Source organism: Miscanthus floridulus, chromosome 17 (assembly GCF_019320115.1).
Source record: "Miscanthus floridulus cultivar M001 chromosome 17, ASM1932011v1, whole genome shotgun sequence".
Lineage (NCBI taxonomy): Eukaryota > Viridiplantae > Streptophyta > Magnoliopsida > Poales > Poaceae > Miscanthus > Miscanthus floridulus.
In genome coordinates this window covers 23,724,562-23,750,234 of record NC_089596.1, presented here as the reverse complement: position 1 = coordinate 23,750,234, position 25,673 = coordinate 23,724,562, and the positions used below count along the sequence as shown (strand labels likewise).

The following is a 25,673-nucleotide window of genomic DNA, read 5'->3' as shown; positions in this document are numbered from 1 at the left end:
GCGGGGTCAGCCTCACCCGACGCCTTTGTGGGATAACCCTGCCTCGCCCAAAGGCTCAAGGCTAATCTTCGTCTCGCCCGACGCCTATAGGACGGGCTCGGTCTCGCCCGAGGGCTGAGGGATGGATTCCGCCTCGCCCGACGGCCAAAAACGAGCCTCGCCCTAGTCGATATCTGTACCTCATAATAATGGGTACAGGACTGAGACAAGACGTTCGGGTCAACCATGGCTCCAAGGGCCATACCCTGCGCCCTGGCAGGAAAAGGACTGCCAGGGAACGACGGGACTGATGCTTTAGACCCTTCCGGGCGCCGCAGAACCCAAAAGGCATTGCAGGTGCGTGCATCCCGCCCTGTAGAGTTGTAGGCGCCGCCTTCAGCTCTAGGGACACGGAACCCGACGAAGATATACGACAACCGCTACGCTCCAGGAAAGGATTTGCTATCTCCACGAACGACGGATATTCCATCACCACGCTGTGGACCCGAGGGAGCGACGCCCGCTTCCCGACCCCTCAGGCCCACCTAGTCAGAAGGCCTTAGCCCCGGCGCTACATCGACCCCCGACCCCGCGTTCCTCCAACGAGGACTCATGGGAACCAAAAGGCGTGTGGAGCAAGGCTAGGGGAGGCTCATAAGTCAAAACCACTGTACTACAGCCCATACCCTGCGTAGGGCAGCATTCTGTAAACTAACCTGACATCCTACAGAGACATCGACAACATTATAAGCACTTATCTTCCTTCGCACTGAAGGACCTGACGGGGTAGACGTGAGCCACAAGACTAAGTAGAGTACGCGTCCTAGAGCCCTCACCCTTGTAAAGCCAGCCCCTTCATCTATAAAAGGGGATGCGCTTCCTCCATCAAACAGGACCCGAAAAATAGGACCGAACAAGAGAACGCACTCATACGCACAGTCAAGCGGCTACGAAGCTCTTGACCACCTTTCAACCCTTCCATCAGAGAGACTTGGGACCAGTCCCTCTCTCGATAGTTTGTACCCCTTACTACAGACCGTTCACGGTGCTAATAACACAAGCAGCAGCAAACTGGACGTAGGGACGTTCCGCCCGAACCAGTATAAATCTTGTGTCCTTTAGCGCACCATCCGAGCCTAACGCGCATTACTATAAATTTACTTGCCGGTGCTTGTACGAAACACCGACAACAACCAAAGCGGTGGTTACTCGACGGTGCACGACAGAGAGAGGACACGGTGCGGGCAGGGGCAGAATCACGTGCACCAATTTAAGATGCCCAGCGTAGTGGACCAGTTCAGATGCGATTGGATGGGAGGCTTTGCAATGCAGAGAAATGTTGAGCCACGACGAGAACAAGACGGTGAATAATTGCCATGCAACGAGTACGTTGTACGCTAGGGAAAATAAATGAAGCTGTTGCGCTCTCTCTCTCGTCAGTTCGTGCTTATCAAAATAAACCCGTGAGTATATATATTTATATATATATATATATATATATCGTTCTATTTATTAATGGATTTTATTTTATTTATAAAAGTTGCTTTTCATACTTAATCTAACAGAATAATCCGTTCGCTAGCATCGTTGTTCGACATTCCTAAATATATTTACGCACTGAGTAATTTAACTTGGCGTTTATTTGAGTCCACAAAACTAAGTCACACGAAATTCGCTTATCGCATCAAGTAAATTTTAAATAAAAAATTCTGAGAAACTCGTTTAAAAAATTTTTACTTAGGCCTAAATCACGGTGCTAAACGAGCTCGTAACACCAGGGGTGTTACAGGGATATGGTTTGGGTATTGGTGGGTGTAAGAGGTTGTGTCCTACGGCCAACGGGACAAGCTTGGTTACACTATTTTCCCTATCTGTGTCGATTAAGGACCGACCGTTGCATTGGACTCTAGGCAAGTCACAGACTTATTATCCCAAGCACATACTTGGGTATGGGCGTAGAAAAGACTTGTTACTCTCTTGTCATGGGTTTCGGCACTTTCCGGACCGGCTTTCATGGTGGTTTTTGGGTGGAGGTTCTTGCACCGCTCTAAGTCCAGGACTCAGAACTGGGGGCTTGGAGTCTAAGTTTGGACAGGGACCTGGCCCCCGTGACAGGAGGGTAGTGGGTTGGTCCTGCTTGTGCCTGGGGTACAAGCGGGGCGTGTATTTTAGGGTACCCAGCTAGGCTCATTGATTCATGAATCATTGCCGTGTCGGTACGACTTGTCTACACTCTAGTATCGTAGTAAGAACTGAAAGATGAAAGATGGTAAAAAGAAATTTGATTGCTTACCACCTGCTTAAAAGTAGCACAGATGCTTACATAGAATGGTTAGTTAATGAACTAATGATGACTGCTAATAAAATTGAATATAAGGATGCATGCTTAGTAATGCTTCCTACAGATGCAATAAACCCACAAGCCAGATAGCCTTGCATATCCTTGGAGTCTTTTTTTCCTCCTGTCGGGTAAGTCTTGCTGAGTACAATTGAGTACTCAGGGTTTTATTTCCCCCTATTGCAGGTGACAGGTGGATACTAGAGGTGACTCTTGTGTGTGGATTCCTCCTAGTAGGCCCAGAGAGGATTTCTTTACGCTGTGATCATAGTTTTTATTTATAACTCTTACAAAATGTTTTTTATAAATGGAAGTTTTATAATCTGTTGTCATAGTTTATATATCAATGCTTCTTCATGTCATGAATAGATATTTATTTCTGATATAATTCTAATCACAAGTTTATATTCCGCTGTTAACTTAAATTGTTCATAACTCTGATAATATGTTCATATTATGCTATTATAAATAATAAATATTATACTCTGATGTTACATGGAAAGTGATGTAAGAAATGACTAATAATGATGTAAACTTTATTCTCATTTGTGATGCTGATGGAAAAAATGTGGATTTTTGAGTTCTCCCATGGGGTGTGTCTGACGGAACTACATAATTTAGTGTTCTCCCTTGGGTACTTAGTGTCTAATGGAAGATAAGTACTCCTGGGAGGTATTAGATTAGGCGGTTCTACCATAGTGCCGCACCTGTACAAGTCATAACGTCTAGTTTTTGAACTGCAACGGCTAGTTTTTGTGGGGTGGGTATAAATACCCATCCCACGCCTCCTGGTGAGGTTGCTGACCTTCAGATCACTTCCAACCCTTCCCAAGCCATTTATGAGCTCTCTCTAACCCCGCTCTTTGTGAGAGTGAGTGATTAGTGTGTGATTAAGAGTTAGAGAGCTGATTAGAGCAAGCAAAACCTTGAGCACTTGTTGGGCTTGTCGATCTTCGTTGCGCATTTGTTACTCTTGGAGGTGAAGCCTCCTAGACGGCTAGGCGTCGCCTAGCGAGCTCCCGTGCTTGTGGTGAGCCACGAGAAAGTTTGTATTACCCATTGATCTACTAGAAATCCCTCATCTCAAGAGTTCGCTCTCTTGACTTGAGAACGAGGACAAAGGTTGCAAAGCCCAAAGCCTTTGTGGCTTCCTCAACAACGTGGACTTAGGCACGTCTTGGTGCGAGCTGAACCACGGGATAAATCTTATATCTTGTTCCTTATGTTTTGATTTGCAATATTTATGTTCCACTCGATCTACTTGGTTGTGCGTGTTTGTGAGTGCAGGTACTTAGTAGAGTTGCCACTGGATATCTCCATGCATATCTCCAAGTTTGGGTTCTAGGCTTAGCGCTCTCTGTGCAGACGCGGCAGTGCTGCAATTTTAGTGAGGCAGTGCTGCAGCGCGGTAGTGCTGCGTTTCGGCGCGGTAGTGCTGCACTTGGAATTTAACTTTTGCTCGAGTTTGTTTTTAATAGGCCCATTCACCCCCCTCTATCAAGGTCCTTACATTGAGTTACTTTATTACATGCATGGATCAAATAGGTTCTAACCATTAGGATTCTCGATTTTCACAAATCTATTGTATTAGGTATCTAGACTAGATACCTAATGATATGACTTGAAAATAAAATAAAAATATAATAATTGTGTACAATAAGGGGTATGAATGAGATATAATGTTGTCACATGGTTAAACACTGATGTGTTGAAAGTTAATCTGTTTAAATATAATACAGGCAGTTCCTAAATAAGTTCAACCACCCTGTTAACATGTACTCCCTCTATTCTAAATTATAAAATATTTTGGCTTTTAAACATACATTACTTTTACAACATGAACATCAGTGGTGAGATCTAACCGTTTTTTCGCTAAGCACATTCTCTAGCACTCTTAATGTACTTGCTCTGCTAAAACTTTCAACTTTTTATCATCATAACTTGATTGGGTGAGCTTTCCTATTACCCATGTACATCATGGTAATTGATGAAGATTTTTTTCACATACAAACATAGATTCCACTTTACCAATAGCCATGGCATTGGTTCAATTAAGATTATTGTATGCCCAAGAAAACAAGAGGATATAGATAAATTTACTTAAAGTGACATGATTAGGGGAATAATTAGATAGAAGAGATTATATGTCTGGAAACAACAACCTTAGAGGTGCTTGGCACCTCCTCTCTACACCTCTGCGTCAACGACAATTTCTTGGCTTTTGTCACCATCGAGACGACATTAAATTAACTTGGTGGCTCAAAATGATGACATGTTAGTCTTGTTGGTTGATAACCTTGGTCTTGTTCGCTGGTCTGGTTCCAGCGAACCAGCCGGCTGGTTCTCCTCTGGAGATTCAGCCAGTTTCAGCCGCTACAGTGTTTTTCAGCCAAGTTTCAGACCAGCGAACGGGGCACATCACACGATGGTCAACCGACCTACGCTCTGACACACTTTGCTTGATACTTGGTTGCCAAGAACTATTTCCTTAGTGGTTTTGAGACATTCCTTTGCGCTGTCGTCTCTTACTGTCCTAGAAAAAATTTAGATTCATGTAGTGCAACTTAGGTGTTGTTTGGTTCCTGCAACAGTAACACAAATGTTCATTTCCATTCCCTTACGGTAACATCCACAGCTCTAATTCCATTCCCTTTACGTTACGATGCTATAACCAAACAACACCTAATTAATTGGTTGGAGCGGGAGTATGGTTGTGCATCCCTACCATTGGTTTTCTAGCGTTCTTCAACTCAAATTCAGATCTCTTTGTTTTTATTAGTGATTAATGAAAATCCAGATAGCTTTTTATAGGCTAGATCTCATCATTTTGCATATGCACAACACATCAAGTGCCAAAGATGCCTACATATATTATCAAAGATTCGTTGACACTAGAAACTGAGACCTAAAGGGTGAATTTCGTAGTCCTATTTATCTTTATATATCACACTTGTGCTTCCTTTGTTCATATGCTTCGAGTGCCTTTATAGTTCCTACAGTAGTTCATAAGTTAGATGGTAATATTTTCTTTGAAGTTGCTAAACTTCTTCAGGGTGGTAAATAGTGAACACTAAATAAACTCTCGATGCCCTTCATCATGCTAGTTAAAATATGAGAGAATTCATTATTTGACACTGGGAAAATGAGTCGTTCCTTTCTTGGCTCTGAAATTTTCTTCGTTCCCTATTTGACACTCACTTCAACTTTCATTCCTAATTTGACACTACCGTCAAATCCGTTAGCTAATGATGTTAACTGGCTGTTAAAAAGACGTTTTTACCCCTGGAAAAAACCGGCGAAGCAAATTTGAGAGGAAAAAAAACATGCGCCCGCCTCTGATGCATGCGCCCAGCTGAAAAAAAAAGACCAGCCAGTCAGCGATGCATGCATGCAACAGCGCCTCTGCATGCGTCTAGGGGCAAAAACGTCTTTTTAACAGCCAGTTAACACCGTTAGCTAACGGATTTGACGGTAGTGTCAAATTAGGGATGAAAGTTGAAGTGGATGTCAAATAGGGAACGAAAAAAATTTCAGGACCAAGAAAGGAACGACTCATTTTTACCGGTGTCAAATAAGGAATTCTCTCAATAAAATATTCTTATACTTCATTGCAAAGTTTAGCAACTGAAACCCCTATGTGAACTCTCGATTGCAATTGGTTTTCTTAGTAACTTGCATAAACTCAATTCTCGATTTTTGGCCACGCTGAAAAGATCATGGCAACGATGGACAGTGTTCTATGCAGCCAAGGGGCCATCAGTTTCTCTGCCAGATTGAAACCCCAGGGTGTGGTCAGATTGAAACCCCAGGGTGTGGTCATGCACAGCAGCATCGATTAGAGATAGGAATTTCTGTATAAAAATGATGAGCACTCGATTTTATTCTTCCTCCTCGCCTCCACTGCTGCCCACCACCCTACCCAAGCCTCCTTCCCTTCCCCCCTCCTCATTCTGCGGCGAGCTGTGGCCATGGGTGCCCCCGCCCCAACTTAACCCAGCCACCTCCGCCGCCACCAGGACCCGAACACCGCCCTTCCGCCATCCCCACCGCCTGGCCGGCCACCCTTCTAAGGCCGCCCGATTTGGAGACGAAGAGGGGGAGAGTCGCCAGATTTGGAGAAGAATGAGAGGAAGAGGAATCGAGAGGGAGAGAAACAACCAAGTGTTGTTTAGCATCTCATAAAAATACATATGTACATGTCATGATTGATTAGACAGCGTCTGCCTATTTCTCTTGGGGAGCCCTAGTTAGCAGCCTCCCTCCAGACATACTACTCTGAGAAACAACTGCCTTTTATTTTTTCCTTCATGGGGCTTCAAATGGGGCCGATGGTTGGTGGTTCGGCCCTGGATGCCTTTAAGCTGTTCTCTAGCAACTATCTACACTGCACAAATACTGAATCCCGATCATGATCAACTTAGATCAAAACCAGCTTCTGAATTTATCGCGTACAACAGTTTGGTTTGCATCTGCTCCTTGCTGTTCAAGAACCAAAGCAGGTGTTAGTCACGTTCTAATTAGTTCATCAAACGGAATGCACAGTAACTCATGGGTCACCAAGAAACACTAATGTGATTAAACTAAGCTACGAACCTTTTATAGGGGGGAAGCTTCAGAAGGTTCATGCAGGTAGCTGATGTAGGTAAGCGGTCTGCATGCTCCTCAAGTCCTGGAACACCAGCTCTACATTCAAGGGGGCAAAAAAATTAAGTTAGGAGAACATTTCACCATTCCATATGGAACATAAACAAGCAGTTAGATGTAGCCAACCTCTGAATGCAAAATTTTGGTTCAAGATACTGAAATCCAAGGAGGGGACCACGAGAACATCCAGTCACAAACCTGTCCATTTAAACATCATATATGTAAAAAAGGAGGACGTATATATATTAGTTTTAAAAAATACAACTAAAACATTTACTAGCGAGTGAGGGTAGGGGGATTCAAGCAAGTAGAAGAGACTAACTTGAGAAATTTTTTCTGGTTGTCTAAACTTAAGCTCTTCAAGACTTCCCAAAACATCTCAATAAGCTCATGATCCTGGAAAAAGAAGCCACCACTTATCTAGGTAAGAATCAACAAAAATACAACTAAAGTGTGTGCGTGCGCACTATCCACAATATTTCAGTCCTTTTAAAGCGAATAAGAGTAGTCCACACAAGTGTGCCTATTGATACAGCATTACATAAACCATGCAGACTCTCAATCACATTTCAATAGGATTGCTAAGCTACATTGAGTGATGAAAAGATGGGCCTTGTTACATAAGAAAGCAACACATACCGGATGATATCCTGCAGAATAGTTGGTGTTCGATCGCAAGTCATCGATATCCAAGCTTTCTAAAGAGCCAGATATAAGAACCTGCAGGAGACAACACAGACAAATAAGAAAACAAGGTAGGAACATGCCATGTTAAAATACCGCTTTCTCTGGAAAAAAAATCAAGCCAAAGCAGTTCAGCAACTATAGTAGCACTATTTTCCCCCCAAAATTACACACTCCATTCAATATCACCAGAGATAGAAAGCCATGTAGTGGTAAGGTAAGTTGAAGTGTTGAACTGTTGAAGTACCTGAATTTCATGTTCATTGAACATATCAATCCAGTCTTTTGGTATAAGCTGTTGAAAACCTCTCAAAAAGTGTGTACTTTGTGCACGGATCTATGATAGAAACCAGGAAAACATTTAGCAAAGGCTTCCAATGCATCCAAATGATATGACAACAATCTTTTTACCTGGTAGTTTAACCGATGATTGGCGACAAGATGGATAAAAGTAATAACATTATCATTTGTAACACGCATGTCCCTCCCACCAGGGATAAGTTCTTCTTCACATTGTTCACCATATTCATTATTTACAATAACAAAATACAGTTCCAACTCTGAGATATCACCATTGTAGTGCTGAGAATGGAAAAGAAGTGAGATCAGTATGGGGGCAAACTGGACATTGGATTGGAATGAACTTCTCAAATTTATTTCACATCCTAGTATCCACAGCTATGAAGACACAGTACCCCCAACAACCTTCCGCATCTCAATATCTGGATTACAGTATCATGTATCAAGCTGGATTCTTTCATTTTCACAAATTTTTATTATTATTTGGTGACTGGAAAATTGTATGCTTTAATAAGAATATTGCAAATACTACTTCCTCTATTCCAAAATGTAGCCATTTTGGTTTTGTCCTAACTCCTAAGCCAAACTTCTCAACTTTGACCAATTTATAGAAAAATATATTAACATCTACAATATCAAATAAATGCACTATCAAGATAAATTTGATGGTGGTTTAATTAAACTAATTTGATGTTATAGAGAAGTTTGACTTAGCGCAAACTAAAATGATTTACATTTTGGCACAAAGTAACTAATAAGTTAGATAGTTCAATGGTTTGTGCAACATAGCAGCACCTAATTACACATCTAGAAAAGATGAATCTTTCTAACTCCAGGAACAATTATCTACTTTACACATTAATGGAAATAGGATCAAACCTTTAAAAATAGAAGATGCCGATACAATTCTGGATCCAATGAAGGAAGATCATTTAAAAAATTGTACCTGATAGATGAGTAGAAGATCAGTACAAGCTAACATCAACAACAAAAAATGTACAACACAAAGACACCCAAAGAACGAGTGAGGGAGGGAGATGAGTACTTTTGTTTCAACTTGCTCAAGAAGAACGTTGCAAATGGCAAGTCAACAAGTATGCCTTCATACATTGCCTGAAAAAACATGAACCAGTAACATCATACCCAGATCATGACTACTTAAAGAAACCATATTATAGCTAGCATCATGCAGCACCCAATACAGAAAATTGTAATATCAACTTTTGCATTGACATTTGGTCAACAAAATTTTTGAATGGCACTACATTGAACCCTAAGAAACTAAGGGCAGCTCCAGTGTGGTGTTGAAACGAGCCGGTAAACATTGGCTTGCTTTCACATGGTTCGATTATCTAGTTTGAGCGTGAGCCAGACAACTAAAAGATCAGGTCTCTTTCTACGTGTCCGTTCCAGGCAAAGCCCATAACCACATGATGCTTCACGAAGAAAGCTGCTGGCCTGTGTATCTGCTTGCCGGACAGGAATGAATACTATTCAGCTTGGTTCGACTCGTGTTGAGGGTCGATTTTGAGTTCTGACGTGACTGCTCTAGTATGTTTCCACCCTTGAAGCCTACAGTTTGATTTTCAAACACACTAGAGCTGCTCAAATAGATACTCCTACTGTTTAAACATACAAGACTTCATGGTTTTTTGTGCCTTTTTAGTCAAAAATGCAAGGCATGTATTATTAGGACATTATCTCACTTGCCCAGATTACCTATCCCTTTCCATTCAAAATTTATAAATAAACATGTACACAACCATTATCTCTCTTATTCTCAAGACACTTAACACCAGGTCACTACATTCATTCTTCAAGTACTTTTCATTGTTTCCTGGGTTCCTTTAATCACCATACCCAACCCTAATGGCTAATATGTCTTACAAAACGAAAGGGAGTACCAGATTCTCAATAGCACATTTATGAAATCTTTCTCAAATATACGCAGCATATCCAAATAACTATGTGCCTAAAAGCATGCAGGTACAAATAAGCAAGGGCAGTTTTAATTTAGGAAAATGAACTTGAAAACTGATTCTGCGAAGTAAACAGTTCCAAAGAAACACCAATAGCAGATAATTAAGAATGTGCTATTGAGAATAAGAAACCCGAGTGTCTTTTGTTAGGTTTCATTTGCCTATCCCAACTTGCTTTGGGATTAAAAGGCTGTGTTCCGTTTGTTATTACTGCATGCCAATATACAGGGAGATGTTATGAGGATTCTGACCAGATGCTCAACCTAAAATATTCTACAAAACATGTGAAACCTACAATGGGAAAACCTCATGATTACAAAGTTTGTTTAGAACCTTGTTTTTTTTGTTTTAATCAAATATATCTCCCAGATACACGAATCCAACATAAGTAGCTAAATCCAACATCGCTGGCAAAATATTTCTCCCAGACCTTGAACCATCATGATCACTAGCTAAATCCAACGTCACTGGCAAATGTTTACCCATGTTTTAAACAGCAGCTCTCTAACCATAGAACACTAACATGGAGAGAATATATACATGCAATTTGGGATAGGCAGATGAAACCCAACAAAGTCAACATGGAGAGAATCATAAACAGCTTATACTGCACAACATATACTCCAATTTAGGATATGACATCGGAAAATTCTGGAACACAAGCAATGAAAATTTGAAATAATCAAACCATATTTTGGATGCCAACCTAAGTCTTAGGGAACGCCACAAGTTAATTTAAACTAAGGGCCTGTATCGGCAAGCTCCAGATCCAACTCCTTGGTGCTGGGCATCCTTAAAAAATCTTGATTTTGATTCCATTTTAAACTAAGAGTAAAGGCTCAAACCACTTCATTTTAGGCCACAAACCCCAGATTATGCAAGAATCTAGGAGCTAGATCAAGTATCTGCTTAGCAACGGGAAAAAGGGACATGGTCAAAGTACCTTCCCAAGTAGACTTCCAAGAAAATGGAAATATTGCAGGTGTAGTTCATGAACCAATCCTGATCCTGGATTTGGGTACAAAAGATGATCAGCCGTCTCCTACAAAAGGAAAATCAAGTATTCCAAAAGAAGCACGTGAGTTCTCATCCAAAATGTAAAGCAATACTTACAAGGATATAATAGCTATTCCACCAGAGCAATTGTGTTTGTGACATCAAAATAAATATATTTGTGAACCAGCATTCTACTAACTTAGTAACGTGTGTTAGGTAGGACACACAAAAATAATGGCCATTACTGCTGCAATGATACCATTGCACTGGATGAATGAGATCAACCAAAAAAGCAGATACCTTAAAGAGACCGTACTGCACATCAAAAGCCGCTCGAGTAATATTTTCCATGAAATCCTTGAAAATCCCACCGCCATCGATTCCAGCCTCTTCCTCACCATGCTCATTAATAAATGAAACTCGAATCTACATACATCAAGAAGTTTTAAGTATCATATGATATTAGCACTTTAGCAGAATATGTGTCAAGTGTTAAACCCATGAGGAAAGATAAGAGAGTATCATCATACCGGTCCTTTGAGATCTTCTTCAGAAAGCAAACTTAGCTGATCAAAAGCATCTTCCAGAAGTCGATTTCTTCTTATTTTGAACCGTTGTCTTGTCAATGCAGAATGCGATGTTGATTGTCTAGAACTCGTTAATTGGGACTGCTCACAGAAAGTGAAAAAAAATTAAGACATTGTCTAAAAGATGTACTACCTCCGTCCCCAAAAGAATGCAATTCTAGAACAGTGTCGCGTTTTAGTATATCAAGTTTGACCAATTATAGATAAAAAATTATAAATATTTATAGTACCAAATTAATACCATTAGATTAATTACGAAATGTATTTTTATAATAAATTCATTTAGAGCCATAAATGTGAATACCATTCACTAGAAACTTAGTCAAACATGAATCATTTTTCGTGGCACGCAACCCATAGTTACATTCTTTCACGGACGGAGGTAGTATCAATCTTATTTGGGAACATCTCAGCTCAAAATAGTTTAATGATTGCAAATTGGTCAACACCATAGCTACATGCTTCTCAAAAAAATTGAAAAACGATGCATTAGCCTATAAGTGAGTTTATGCCACACGCCCATGGAGCAAATCAATCCCATCATTGAACAAAAAAGAAAATTTCCAGAAGCAATAGGTGTAAACAGTGTTTTTTTAAAAGTGCTATTCCAGCTGTTTTTTCCTCACAAACAGTATGAAGTTTACTCCTGAATTTTATTATCTGTGCATTCTTTTCTCCACTTTATTTAAGTTGCTAGCTATGGTTTTCAAGCAATTTGTAACAATTATACTATTTGAACCAGTACGCACCTGTATTATTCAGCACTATTTAAACGATAAATTAGCAATAGCTTACAGTGAATATTTTGACTCGACTGGTAAACGGAGCCAAAAAAGGAGCAAGCTTTATGATCTCTGATGCTCGAGTATTACCAAGTATCGCCTGAAAAACACATGCATAATCATAGAAGAATGAACACATGAAAGACATTTCAATTAATCCAAAACAGCATAGGCAATCATACCTGAGACACAAAATTTTCGCTTGTTGCTTCTTGAGAATAGAAATCACTTGCAGAAGTGAATGGGAGTCGGCTGTTCCAATCTTGTAACTGCAATGAGATAGCACTTAAATTAACCTAATAAACTATATCTGATAATTAAGTAATATATGGAGTAGCTGCATGTTGTAATCAGAAGAGACACAAAACAGCAATAGTCAACGGAAACCACTCACAGAAAAGACAGAATTCATATGAATAAACAAGAAATGACTGCAAAACAAATAAGACTAATGCTCAAATATTAGTCTTGTAACTGAAGAACCATCATTTGGCCCTGGATAAAGCTACAAACAGAAATTCAGGGCACAGCATCGGGTTCATGATGTTTTTCCGGTAAGGCGACAACCAACCACGTGTGCACTACCCAAAGAAACACCAGTAATCCAGTATGCATACAGTATCATTGGAATTTTCTCAACACTCAATAAATAAGAATGATACAAAGTCCTTACAACAAAAAAGAAACACAACCTGCCCAAAACCAGAATTCAAAGAAATCAATAGAAGAAATAATAACATGGTATCAATACAAGATTATTAACCTGTGTGAGTAGTTCAGACAACCCAGCCCTAGCTCTGGTCTTGACATTCTCCACTGACAACTTTTTAAGGCCTGAAGTGTCGGGTGACACTTTCTGAATAGAAGAGGATGGAATAACCCACAGAAGTTGCCATAATGCCTGCAGATTGATATAGTACTCAATTGAAACCAACAACAAACACTCAATATTATAGGACAGCAAATCGCAGTTGAAACAATAGTTATGATGTATGCATTCTTTTTGACAGTTTCGGAACATGACACTATTTTTCTTCAAATTTTTATAAGCATATTAGTTAACAAGTACAAGCCAGGAATGGAAATTTGTATCCCAGTCAGAATTACTACAGGGATTAGCATGCTTGAAAACACAGCTATGATTAAAAAAACTGTATGTTCAACACAGCACGAGAATGGCTTATGATAACACAATAATAATAGCACTGCGTATTATACCTGCTTTAAAATGAGAACCAAGGACTTCAAATCTTTAAGGGAAAGGGGTTTCTCCTGTTCATAGAACTCCCCATTATCAATGATCTTCAACATGTGCCTGATATGAGGAGCAAAGACAAAGCATCATAAGCATCTGGGGAAAGACATCGCACTTTTACTTATTCCAATAACTTGACAAAATAAGCTGTTAGAAAAAGGAGATTATTGGCTAACAAAAGTTTAACAGAAAGTGGGGGAAACTGCCTTACTTGTATATGGGACAGAATACAGACATGGGAAGGAGCCAACCAGGAGCATCAGCAGGTAATGAAGATGCAAACTTCGAAAAAAATGGCCATCTTCGGTTTGCATGGCACCGTTTTATAAAGTTCCATAGTGCAGGAACAATTTCAGTCCGGTAGGCCAGTACAGTCATAATTCGCTCTAGAGGGAATGAATTGAATGTGACATGAAGAAAAGCACAAATAGATCCTACAGCATCCACTTCAGCATCTGATGGTCCAGAAAGATCAGAATCATTTGTGCTTAATGTACCTCTGAAGAGGGCATTCACCTATGAATTATACAACCTATGGTCAAACAGGATATAAAAGAATAAGAAGCCCAATGGGTCATGAAGGGGAAGAACATCAATGGTTGTTTAGGATTCGTACCAAATGTTGAAGTAGCTTTGAATCAATTGCTGTAGTTATCTGTCTTTCCAAATCAATATCAAGATTAATTTTAACATCGACATCCATGGGCATCTCATCATCGTCATCCGCTCCTGTACATATTAAAGAAAAATCTTGTATTAGAAATTTAGAGTTTATCATCTTATTCAGACCTTTGATTCAGCTTAACCTTATTAATTTGACAGTTATGCAAGAGCTAGATCCCACAGGGAACCTAGTCCTAGTTCAAATCCTAGTGATTGCCTTAATAGGTACGATTTGAAAAGCTATGTACATGTTACGCACAGATGGAAAGGAATTAGGCCCTGTTCAGATAAGGGGGATTGCTCTAAAAACTTTCATGATTTACTTTCAAATGTCAAAGTAGTCCTCCATGCAAATAAACCCTAACTGACTGAATAGTTATTTCCTCTCAGATGGTTCACTTGCTCGTCAAATTTAAATCTTTCTTTAAGATCCATGTCTATCAAGGCCAAAGGCATTCAAATTCCAACCCTAGAGCTGTGGCCATGTAGGATAAATACTCTCTAGCTTCTTCATTTGCTAGTTTATTAGTTGCAGGCTGTTGCTGATTTGTCGCAATCATGAATCCTTGTGTAAATTCGGCCAGTGAAGTGAATAGTCTTTAAATATATGTCCATTAAAATGTTCGTTGCAAAACCTATGTTTCATGTAAAATGAACTGAATTGCAAGCTTTTACACTACCAGAGCTTCACAAGGGCCTTCAATAAAACTGAATGATAACAAAATAAGGCCGCATAAACACAAAGTACTAAGCTATGCCACCAAAAAAAAAAATAGAACAACCTAGGAGGAACTAGGTGGCATTTTATTAAGAAGAAAATAGGCACCCAAAGTCACCTCGACGAACTGAGCTAGCTCAGCTTCCTTGATATTTGTTTTCTAGAAAACACAGGAAAGCTGCATTTCTTTGCATTAAGAAGAAAAGGGCCGAGAACCCATACAAACACACGCAACATACCAACACAAAAATAGCTTCCTTGCTGGCATGTAACTTACTTTCAGTAGGTGTTGTGACTGCTGGCAACGTATCCAACAACGAGGTAGAAACAGCAATGATGTCAGCCGCCTGGTTTGGAAAGAGTATACATGGAAAATATTTAAAAACAAATAAATTACAATTGTGGACAATGAAAAACTAGCATGCATGGGTTCACCATCACAAAAGAAAAAATATCTTAAGAAGCATTAAGGTGGGAGGAATAAATACACAGCTAAGATAGCATAGCTCACATAACCTACATAGTATTCAAGAAAAAACATATAACCTACATACAACATGGAAAGAGGCTCTTCAAAAGTATGAAAATTAGATTCCACGGTTTCCTATTTATTTTAGCTGCACTGGAGTCATGTACTGAAACTAAAAGTCCTTATGTTGTGCTAAGATTTAGAGGCACTCTTTTTCACATCCAAGGAGAACATTTGCTGTCAACTGAATAAATCAATACACTAGCAGCAATCAAGAATGTCAACAAAATGAAATAAAAGCTAGTTTACCATGTACCCATGAAACTAGACCAAATCCACAGGAATATGAACATTGTTTTTCAAACAGGACACTGAGTCAAGATTGAAGAATGGTAAAGATATCCGACTCCCAAGAAGCTAATCAGCTAGCTTAGACTCCAAATAAGCAAAAGGGGAAACAAGCTTACATAAGAAATAATAGAAGAATACATCTAAGAGTTTGCATACCCAGTGCAGAGAGCTCCCGCTCTGTGCGGGGTCTGGGGAAGGGCGGGAGCTCTCTGCACTGGGTACGCAAACTCTTAGATGTATTCTTCTATTATTCCTTATGTAAACATCTAAGAGTTTGCAAGTAGCATAATTGATCAAGTAGCCCAAAGGGTGAGAAGACAACCTGCTTGACATATATAATTGGACCTAAATCTTACTTATCTGAACACATGGACTTAAAAGCTACTTTGGAATAACAACATAAATGCCAGTTTTCACAACATAAACCAACTTTTGGTGGTTAAACAAAATGCTGTAGAAACCCAGGAGGTAGAAGAAGAAAACCTACTGAATCAGAAGCAAACTTTGCATCAGACAAAATCCAGGTCGCAGCTTCAAGAACATTTGCAAGGACACACGCATATCCTGGATGATTAGCAGATATATCGTTTGGAAGGACATCAGCAAGACTGGGCAAAATGCAAGCTATCTGATGGATATAATATTTGCTGAGCCCGTTAACTGAGAAAACCTGAAGTATAAAGAGCAAGCACATCAGATATATTACCATTGAAATAATTGGTGAAGGAACTTAATTCCTCAAAGAATTTTTTTTTCCAGAAATATTGGTTATAGAGATTAATATTGTAGTATGACTTTAGACTCCAGAATAACAAATATAATATAGGTGAGACGATACTGAGAAAAATGTATTGCAATTTCTATGTTTGGCAGTCATTGGAAATATTCCAAAAAAAAAAAAGACCAAACAAAGATATTAAGCGAAACGCTAACCTTCTTGAGGTGTGGTAAACGATGCCATAGAAAAGGGATGGACAGAAGCTGAGACGAGAAACTCCATCTTGGATCCACTTTCAGACAACAACAGGGATGATGGCCAACATGTGAAGCAACAAGCATGAGAACTTGCTCCAGCTCCAGCACAGATGCACTATCAAAATGCCCAGAATTTCTGACCTTATGCTGAATCATAATCATATAGATCAGAAAAAACTATATAACAAATCATTGTAGCAATAGCATTATTACAGTACACTTATGTATCATCTACCAGACAAATGATTTTTTTTTCTTAGAACCTATCAGACAAATAAATGACAACAAGGTTTGCCTAAAAAGTGAACCTGGCTGATACGCATGATTTCAAACAGTTACATGGGTGCCACGTGCCTTAGGTGTTGCAGAAATAAACAAGATGTTTCATTTTCAAGAAAGGGGGTTGTTTCCTAAAAGAAATTAGCAGTTACATACCAATAGAGAGAAGGAACTAGAGGCATGTACAATCAAGTAAGCGCCAATTATCAGGGTTAAGTGAACTAAAAATATCCAAACGGATGTCAAAGAGCAAATAGAAGACCAAAGCACACAAACAGAACTTACCGGTACAGATACGATAATGCCACGGAATAAGCGATAGATCTTTCTCTGCTGAAGATAACCAACTAGTTTGCAGCTCCAAGGAAATTTTGGATTTATCAAGCAACCTACAGTTTCCAGTAATGAGACAGAAGGCACTGATGTGCTTCCAGGTGTTGTCAAAAGTTGGCTGCCCCAATCATGCCTGCCAAAACATAAAACCATGTCACAAGCTATGTTGTTAACTTCTGTTGCAGGAGAAACACCCAAAGAATCTCCATTAAAAACTGTAGGTTGCACATGTACAGTGGGGGAGAATCTCCATTAAAAACATAAGAAGATAGTTTTAAACATGTGATCACAAAGAAGAAACGCACAAAGAAGAATAAATTCCAAAACAGCTTTGCATGGTTGAACTTACCTCTTTTGATAGACTGCTTGCACGCAGATGAGGGCAAATTTTTTTACTCTGTGAGCAACGAGAGGTTGCAGTGAGGAGCCATTCACACCAGTAAAGAGAGTTACAACATCTCCTGCAACAGGAGAAAATACCATTATAGCTAATGCTACAGAAACAAGGAAAACAAATATGGAACACCAAGATGAGAAGATTGTGCCCAAGTCAAATGCAAGTCGTAACAAATATTAAACTAACTAGAAACCTCTAACGCTCAAAGAGTTCAAAAATGCAAATAACATAATCAAATAAGAAAGTTCAGAGAAATTAACTTTCATATCATTGATTAATAAAAAGGGGCAGACCCAGTGCCGGAGGCTCCCACATGAGTGGGGTCTGGGGAAGGGAAAAACCGAGGCAAGCCTTCCCCCACAAAATCTGCGGAGAGGCTGCTTCGAACCCACGACCTGGTGACTTAGTGAGACAGCTCTCACCACTGCACCAGGCCTGCCCTTCATATCATTGATTAATGTTACTTGAAAAAAAAAACAGAAAAACGCCCTGATTTCCACACTGCATGCCCCGCATGCCGCACGTTCCAACTCCCCGCATGGCCACATGCATACGCTCCCCTGGAACGCCCACGCTGCATGCCCCGCATGCTACACGTTCCAACTCCCTGCATGGCTGCATGCATACGCTCCCCCAGAACGCCCGTGCCTGCGCTCACCTGCGACTCCCACGCCCGCGCGTCGCAGTAACTCCCGCACGGGAGGACTGGACGTGAGCGACAACACCAGGGCATGCAACAACTTGGCGCCTGTGAATCTCGGAAGCTTTTCCAGACCCAGCGCGTTTCTAAATCCCAGACAGAGGGAGTAAAATTTAAACAGACATCATATTTATGTCAAGGTTTGATAGAAAATTAACCCAGAGCAGTTCAAGGGAGCAAATTCCTCTCAGCTAGCATTCAACGTATATATCTATTTGAATCAGCTCTTCCAAATTAATCTTCAAATGTACCAGCTGATCAGGAAAATCGACCTCAATTGAGATGTATCCTCCTCATGAGTACATGAAAATCAGAAGTATAGCACATATCTGAATGCCTTAATTGTCTTTTTCCTTTCCTGGTCCTTATATTACAATACTACTTCAATAGTAACTGGTTCGATACTTGATGTCCTTAAAATTCGTTATGTTACATTATATAAACAAGATGCACCTCCAAACTTTCAATTTTGGCAAGGGGCAATCTAAGCTCAGCAACAAAATATATGCATACAATAGCAAAAAGAAGAGGAACATCGTTAAATAATATTATGATACTTACCACCTTGTTTAACATATTGCAGCAGCAAGTTGCAGACTTGACAAAGTATAGCTATGTCATTGTCTTCATTTGCGTTGAAGAAAAACAGTAATTGTCGAAGAAAGTCAGAATTAGTGCCGAAGTTGTTCCTGATTCAGTAGCAAAAGTAATCAGAGAGCTTGACAGTGAAAGGGGTATGATATCTTTAAGGTTAGGTAATGATTACCAATCTATCCTCTCACAATGCTCCCCAAAAGTTGAGCAAAAATTCTTCCGAACCTCTGAGCGTGCCAATTCCAAAGCCTTCTTCCCTCTGAAGAATTTCTGCAGCTTATAATTAGTCAAGTTCCATTTTTTGTGAACTAATAAAGTATGGGTACGTCAGCTAATATGCACGACGACCGCTGGAATGGTAATTCCACTCATAAGCACCTACACTATACTGAGGAGGTCCACCATGGCAAACAAAACCAAGTAACCGCAATAAACGCCTTGCCAGCTCATAGCATTGCACGTGGCCTAACCCATAAAAGCAAAGGTGAGGACTTTCCCCCACCTTGTAACATCTTACCCCACTTTGTATAACCTCCTAAAAACCCAAAAAGGGCGTACCCAGTGCATAGAGCTCCCGCTCTGTGCGGGGTCTGAGGAAGGGTGTCAGTGGCAAGCCTTACCCTCGCCTGTGCAATGCGAGGAGACCGCGACTCGAACCCAGGACCTTCCAGTCACATGCGGTAAGACTCTACCGCTTGCACCAGGCCTGCCCTTCAAAAAGCCAAAAAGGGAATCAAGAAAAAATCCCGCCGTTATATTAATCCACACACACGAAACGACAAGACGGATAACCGAATACATGCACAAACATCCCACTCCACTCGCCTAATCAAACCCAGCAAACCAAATGGAAACCGACAGAATTTCTCTGGCAGTTTGGCAGACACCACACCCCTGATTTCCCCAAGTTCCTGCCTAATGTGCAGAAATAGATCAAACAACCTTCACATGTGATTCTGTGAGCTATCATAACTTGCCTGGACAGAGAGCATGAACACACTAATCCATCCCATTTGAGACATCTCATCACACAACCAGAAAAGGAAAAGAAGCAATGTAGGAGTATATCCTAATTCAGGTTAGTGGTCCATCCCAATGCCGAGAAGCCTACGGCTATATCTAACACGCAACCGGTCTTCTGCAAAACTAAACCAGCTGAACCATGACCATTCACAGCCGCCGAAAAGCCCATAGCTGGATCTCAGAGCTCATGACACTACCGAGAGCAGAGGTAGCTAAACCCCAGCCCGATCGCACTGCCCCAACGCCTACTCCGAGCCACACCAGGGGCACCCGGCGCGAGTCGCGAACAGACCTGGATCTTCGTGGCGGAGATGTTCTGGAGGCGGAGGCCCTGGCGCCGGCGCCGCTCCTCGCGCGTCTGCTCGAGCAGCACCTTGCGGTCCCGCTCCTTGTTGCTCCGCCCGCCGAGGTCGACCCGCCGCCGCGCCGACGGGTCGCCCGAGAAGAACATCGCCGCCTCCCTCACCTGCCTGCACCCACGCGCCGACGCCCCCCACCGACCACCGAAATAAGAATAAGAATCAGCAGAAAAATCCCAGTGAAATTCGTGGGAAAAAAGGGGGAACTTGGGCCGGTCGGATCGTAGTACCTGAACGAGGCTCCGGGCGCGATCGGAGAGGCGCTAGGGTTTGGGGAGCGGGGGATGGGGCGAGCGAGGGTCGGCGACGAGACGAGACACGCAGAGGGACTCGGGGAAGGGGAAAGAGGAGTCGAGACGGTGGGGGCGGGTGCGGGGGTGCGACGAGGCTTTGGGATTTGGAAGACGGGGCGAAGTGGGACGGCTCAATTTCACGTGATTGCCCCTGGCCTGTGCTCGCCAACTGCGCATGGCGCGTCGGCAGTGACGTGGGCGGGCTGGAGTCATCAAAACCTTTATTAGGGCAGTTCAAGGCTACGTTAGTTTACACCGACTTTAATCCATACAAATCAGCAGTGAAACAGTATTTTTCTCTCACAACAAATCAGTTATACAAATCAGCAGAAGCCAATTTAATACCAGTCAAACAGGGCCTCAAAGCTCTTCTATGGACCCCACCTCTTTTTTTCCTCCACCTTCATCCTCTTTCTAAGCCGCGCGAGCTCTTTCACGCCATTGCTACTTCAGGTACTCCTTTTGTTCCGCCGTTGTGTCCTTGCGCGAGCTTCTCTCTTTTTATACCAGTTCTATCTTTTCTACATAAGCACAATGCTGCCATGAACTTGGATGAGCTAGTCAAGGTGGACTTGCTCCCTTTAGACCGTGCCCAACGCTCGAGGTGGATGTTAGCCTTGTCAGGCCATATAGGCTCGTACAACAAAAAGCAAGAAGATGGTGGTCTCGCAAATGCTCAGATTGGCTTTGCAGAGGCAACGAGTGCTCCATTTGATAAAAAGCTGACCTGATGGGTCTCCCTAGCATGCGTACACAAGCCTACATGCATGTCATCTCAAAAAGAATGTGGAGCCATGACTAAAAGATGTGTTGGATGTGCGCTTGGGCTAGGTTAGGAGTCTCATTGTTTTCTTGCTTATGTGTACTGTAGATTTTTTATGAGGCTAACGGTCTTCGTTAGTCAGTGTTGGTGGTGCCCTTATTAGGGCATCTGCAGCAAGGCAGCGTAGTCACTAGCTGACATAGGGGAATTGGAAATAAAGAAAGAAAAAATCGCTAGGGCCATAGGATACATCCACGTGTGCCAAGCATGCAGGGACCAAACTTTTTATTGGGACACATGTGAGGTTAGTGACGAATTCCTCACCAGCTATGAATTTTTTAGTTGTTCTCTCTCGTCCACCTGAAAAAATACGACACTCGCTCGGAGTCTATTGTTACATTCGAGACGCCCTTACGTGTGGTGATGTGGACTGATGTGGCATGCTTCCGTCACGAAACCAAAAATAGGACCCTAAGCGCAGACAGTGGCGACTAGGTGACTACTGAGTACCCTAGGTCAACTTAGTCGTGGTTGTGTACTATAGTTTGGAGAAAATTTGTGTTTGTCTTTTTACCAATGCCTAAGCTCGTCCTGAAGACACCCGGAGAGAGAGTTTGTCGATCTGTATGGACCAAATTTTGGAGAAATAATTTTTCACTATTTAATATTATATATATAGACATAGAATGATTTTAGGAGTCAGGCCATAAAACTAAGAGATGCAAGCATTTTATAAAGATGCATATGTAAATGGTCCGACAAGCTTCAACAAAACTCACGTCTCTGTTAATTATTTACAGAGGCATGCACCTAAGATGACCGCTTATATTAATTGACTATTAATAGCTCATCTCTGTTAACCGACTATTAACAGAGATGAGCATTCTAAAGGTCCACTTCTAGAAATAGATTAATAGAGGTGGCCATTCTAAGGCCCCATACCTCTAAAAATAATTGTCTAAAAAATCATAACTATTCTAATCTTCAAGGGCCCATCTGTAAAAAATAGTTGTCTAAAAAGATTTTTTTTAATTTTAACACTTTTTTAAACTATTTTTAATTCTAACACTATTCATTTTTTATTTTCAAATTTAACACTTTTGGACGCACCAACTGCCATAGCGCGATCAAACTACGCTACCACGTCATGCATGGCGGCGCGGCGAGGCTGCCACCGTGGCAGCGACCCGGGCTCTAACCTATGACATGGCCTAGCTCTGCCGCGCCACAGATCTTGACGCGGCACCGATGCGCCATCTCGCACGGTGCGGCAGGGCCCAGTAGAGGCCTGCGATGTGGCCTCCTCTTCCCTCTCTCTCTCCATTCCTTTCTTTCCCTTTCACGCGCCCGTCGCCGCCAGACGCTAGACGCCCGCACCCGTCGCCGACAGGCGCTGGTCGCACCCTCCCTTGTCGGCCCCCTCTCTACCTTCCCCGAAGCTCCTCCTCGGTCTTGTCAAGGTAATGAAGCTCCTCCTTAGCCTCCATGGTGGATCGAAGGATTTGAATGAGCAGTTAGGGGATGGAGAAAAATATGAGTTTGTTAAAACATTGGATTGAAGGATTATGATTAGGATTGCCAATGTTAAGGTTAATTGGTTAGATAGAATGATGATTACCATGTATTCTAAGGTTAATTTTTATATGAATTTTGTTTGTTTGAGTTTGCATCTCAACTTTTATATGTGAATAAACATATGGCACACTATTGATGTACTAAATTTTATTTTTTAGTGACCAAAGGATAGTTTTTATATAGTTTGCATGTTTACATCTAAGATAGAGTTTGCACCAAAGTGTAGGTTATATTTTATTTGTTGTTATACAAATGGTTCTCATGGACATTAATTTGTGATGTTTTGATTTTTGTTTGTTAAATTATAACCGTTTTGTGAGATGCAAGATATGTATCGGGAGGAGTTTTGACGAAAACGGGGTCGTCCTAGAGAATTATACTCCGACGCGTCTAGCAAAGATGCCTCCGTCCCTCCTGACCTCCCTGTCCCTAACTGTGACTGTGGGTTTTCGGCCAACATGTTTGAATCGAGACATCCAAACATAACGGCGCGTTGCTTCTACACATGCAGTTGTTTTAATGTAAGTAATTATTTTCACTATCTTTTTTTCTTTATTTGTGTAAGTAGGGTACTAATATTTTGTTGGAATCCTATTATGTAGGCCCAGGAGAGGTGCTTTTTCTTTTAGTGGATCGACAGTGCAGACAAGTTTGACCCTAGGTATCTCCTTTTCTACGATTGGTGTAGAGGGAGACATCCACGTGAGCACTTCGAGAGGTGGGTTCCACCCCCCCTAACCCCTCGCCAATGACAGCTAAGGAGAAGCACCTAGACGCAGTTAGACGACTTGAGGAACCTCCTCTGTGCGAATGCGGAGATCGAGCTGTGATAAACCCTGAGAATACGTTAGAGTTTATGTGTCCGAACAAGCATAAAGTAAGTAGAAAGTGTATCTGTTTAAATATTTATCTTTATATGTGTGCGTGTACTAATGTATTCTCTTGTAGTGTTATGGATTTGTGAAGCGTCGTTTCAATAAGTGGCTCTACGATCCTAAGAATCAATGGCCGGAGCCACCAAAGGCAATGGAAAAGAAGAAAGAAAGATTAATTTACAAAGCACCTACAGTCATGTGCGAATGTGGTGTTAAATCCAACTACGGTCTAGTCCCTTTGGAGCTTAGAATATGCCATTATTACGGTTATATGGTTGACTATGATGAGGTTGGTTATTTTTGTGGTAAACATGAAATCGTATTTTATTTCTTTTGCTAGGACATATATGATATAATTTTTTGTTTGAACAGAGCACTAAGAAATGCAGGTGGAAATGTTATGATGGTCAAGCTAAGTTCTTGGATGAACTGAAGGGGAGGCAAGTAATTGTATAGAAGAAGGGATATGGACCTGACTACGTCAACCTATTCGTTAAACAACACAAAAAGAAGATGCGTGAGTTTGCTAGATAGTGTGGTATTCGTAACCCGATCGATGTTAGGCTTGACAAATGGGGGTTGGAGAGACGGAGGGTGTTAGAGGAGGAGAGGGCAAGGAAGGAGACAAGGGAGGAGACAAGAGTGTAGATGCAGGTCTTGAATGACCATGTTGTTGCATTGTGTGCCAGTGAGTGCTTGAAAGCCTTTTTATTTTCATTGCCTTATTTTAAATATAATATAATCGCGTTGCTAACTGGTTGCATTTTATACGTGAAGGGATTGGATACAGCGAGGACCATGCCACAGAGGTGGCCCATGCAAGGTATGAGGAAAAAAAGTTAAATGAGCACAGAACGTGAGCTGGTCGCACCGTCCGATCTCTGATTGTGTTGGCCGATGATGGGGACAAGGATGAGGATGACACTGCCAGGTTGAGCGATCTCATCGCTCTAGCTGAGGCGGGCTTGCAGGCGGAGAAGGATGAGGACGACACTGGCAGACTGAGCGAGCTCATCGCTCTAGCAGAGGAGGGCTTACAGGCGGAGGAGGACGTGTTCTTCTCTCAGGCTACAGAGGCCACAGATGAAGCGGAGGTCACTTATTACAGGCGACAGACAGATCAAAGCAATACAGGTGAGCCTAGCCACATGAGCCAGGCGGAGGAGGACGCGTTCTTGACTTAGACCATAGAGGCCGCAGGTGAAGCGAAGGTAGCTTACTATAGGCGACAGATAGATCAGGGCAATGCAGGTGAGCCTAGCCATAGCAACAAGGTAGTGGTAGAGGACTGGTAGTCGGACGACGAGTTGCTTACTCAGTATATTTCAGACTGAGGATTGGTAGGTGTGGTAGAGGATTGGTACAGGTGTGCTAGTTCAATGCTTTAGATTTGGTATTTGTATTATAGTAGAACTTTCTTCGTGCTGCATTGTGTTTCATTTGAACTATTTATGTATTGTACTCATGTAACAAACACTGTTTAATTTTTATAACGAACATTGTATTATCTCATAAAACTTTAGCCACGAGACATGGCACGCATATTCCTTTTTAGTTTGGTGTCCATCTTGTCCAAACATTATCTAAAAGATTGTACCAATCACTAATGACCTTGTGTCATGTCTATGCTCTGTTATTTAAAAAAAGATAAATAAAAAGTTGTTCTCACCATTGCGATCTTTTGAAACCCCCTAATTATATGCATCAAAATCTTGCTGATGCTGATACGCTCAGAAGGGAGTCTGGCCAGCGCCCAGAATGG

At 41.5% G+C, this 25,673-nt stretch overlaps 1 protein-coding gene across 1 annotated transcript; it reads right to left on the bottom strand.

The window, feature by feature from the left end:
* Nucleotides 1–6,464: 6,464 nt before the first annotated feature.
* LOC136516388 (E3 ubiquitin-protein ligase UPL6-like) lies at nucleotides 6,465–20,800 on the bottom strand. The gene is made up of 27 exons (XM_066509774.1): nucleotides 20,636–20,800; nucleotides 20,339–20,516; nucleotides 19,196–19,293; nucleotides 18,991–19,118; nucleotides 17,682–17,793; nucleotides 17,285–17,465; nucleotides 16,679–16,867; nucleotides 16,233–16,415; nucleotides 15,203–15,272; nucleotides 14,161–14,273; nucleotides 13,756–14,060; nucleotides 13,508–13,604; nucleotides 13,053–13,190; nucleotides 12,472–12,558; nucleotides 12,303–12,389; nucleotides 11,451–11,588; nucleotides 11,221–11,346; nucleotides 10,868–10,966; nucleotides 8,991–9,058; nucleotides 8,825–8,891; nucleotides 8,057–8,227; nucleotides 7,893–7,982; nucleotides 7,601–7,681; nucleotides 7,284–7,357; nucleotides 7,088–7,159; nucleotides 6,911–7,000; nucleotides 6,465–6,796 (listed from the first exon to the last, which is right to left on the bottom strand). Exons 2-27 carry the CDS (start codon nucleotides 20,495–20,497, stop codon nucleotides 6,730–6,732), a joined length of 3,090 nt encoding a protein of 1,029 aa, XP_066365871.1. The 5' UTR covers nucleotides 20,498–20,516; nucleotides 20,636–20,800; the 3' UTR covers nucleotides 6,465–6,729.
* Between the last annotated feature and the right edge of the window lie 4,873 nt (nucleotides 20,801–25,673).

Bases quoted from the DNA above. Each gene is read 5' to 3' on its own strand.
- LOC136516388 (XM_066509774.1), bottom strand. From the start codon at position 20,497: ATGTTCTTCTCGGGCGACCCGTCGGCGCGGCGGCGGGTCGACCTCGGC. The intron at 14,061-14,160 runs GTACGAATCCTA...TATAATTCATAG, and splicing joins CAAAGCTACTTCAACATTTG to GTGAATGCCCTCTTCAGAGG. The intron at 9,059-10,867 runs GTACTTTGACCA...ATGTTTTTTCAG, and splicing joins TTGGAAGTCTACTTGGGAAG to GCAATGTATGAAGGCATACT.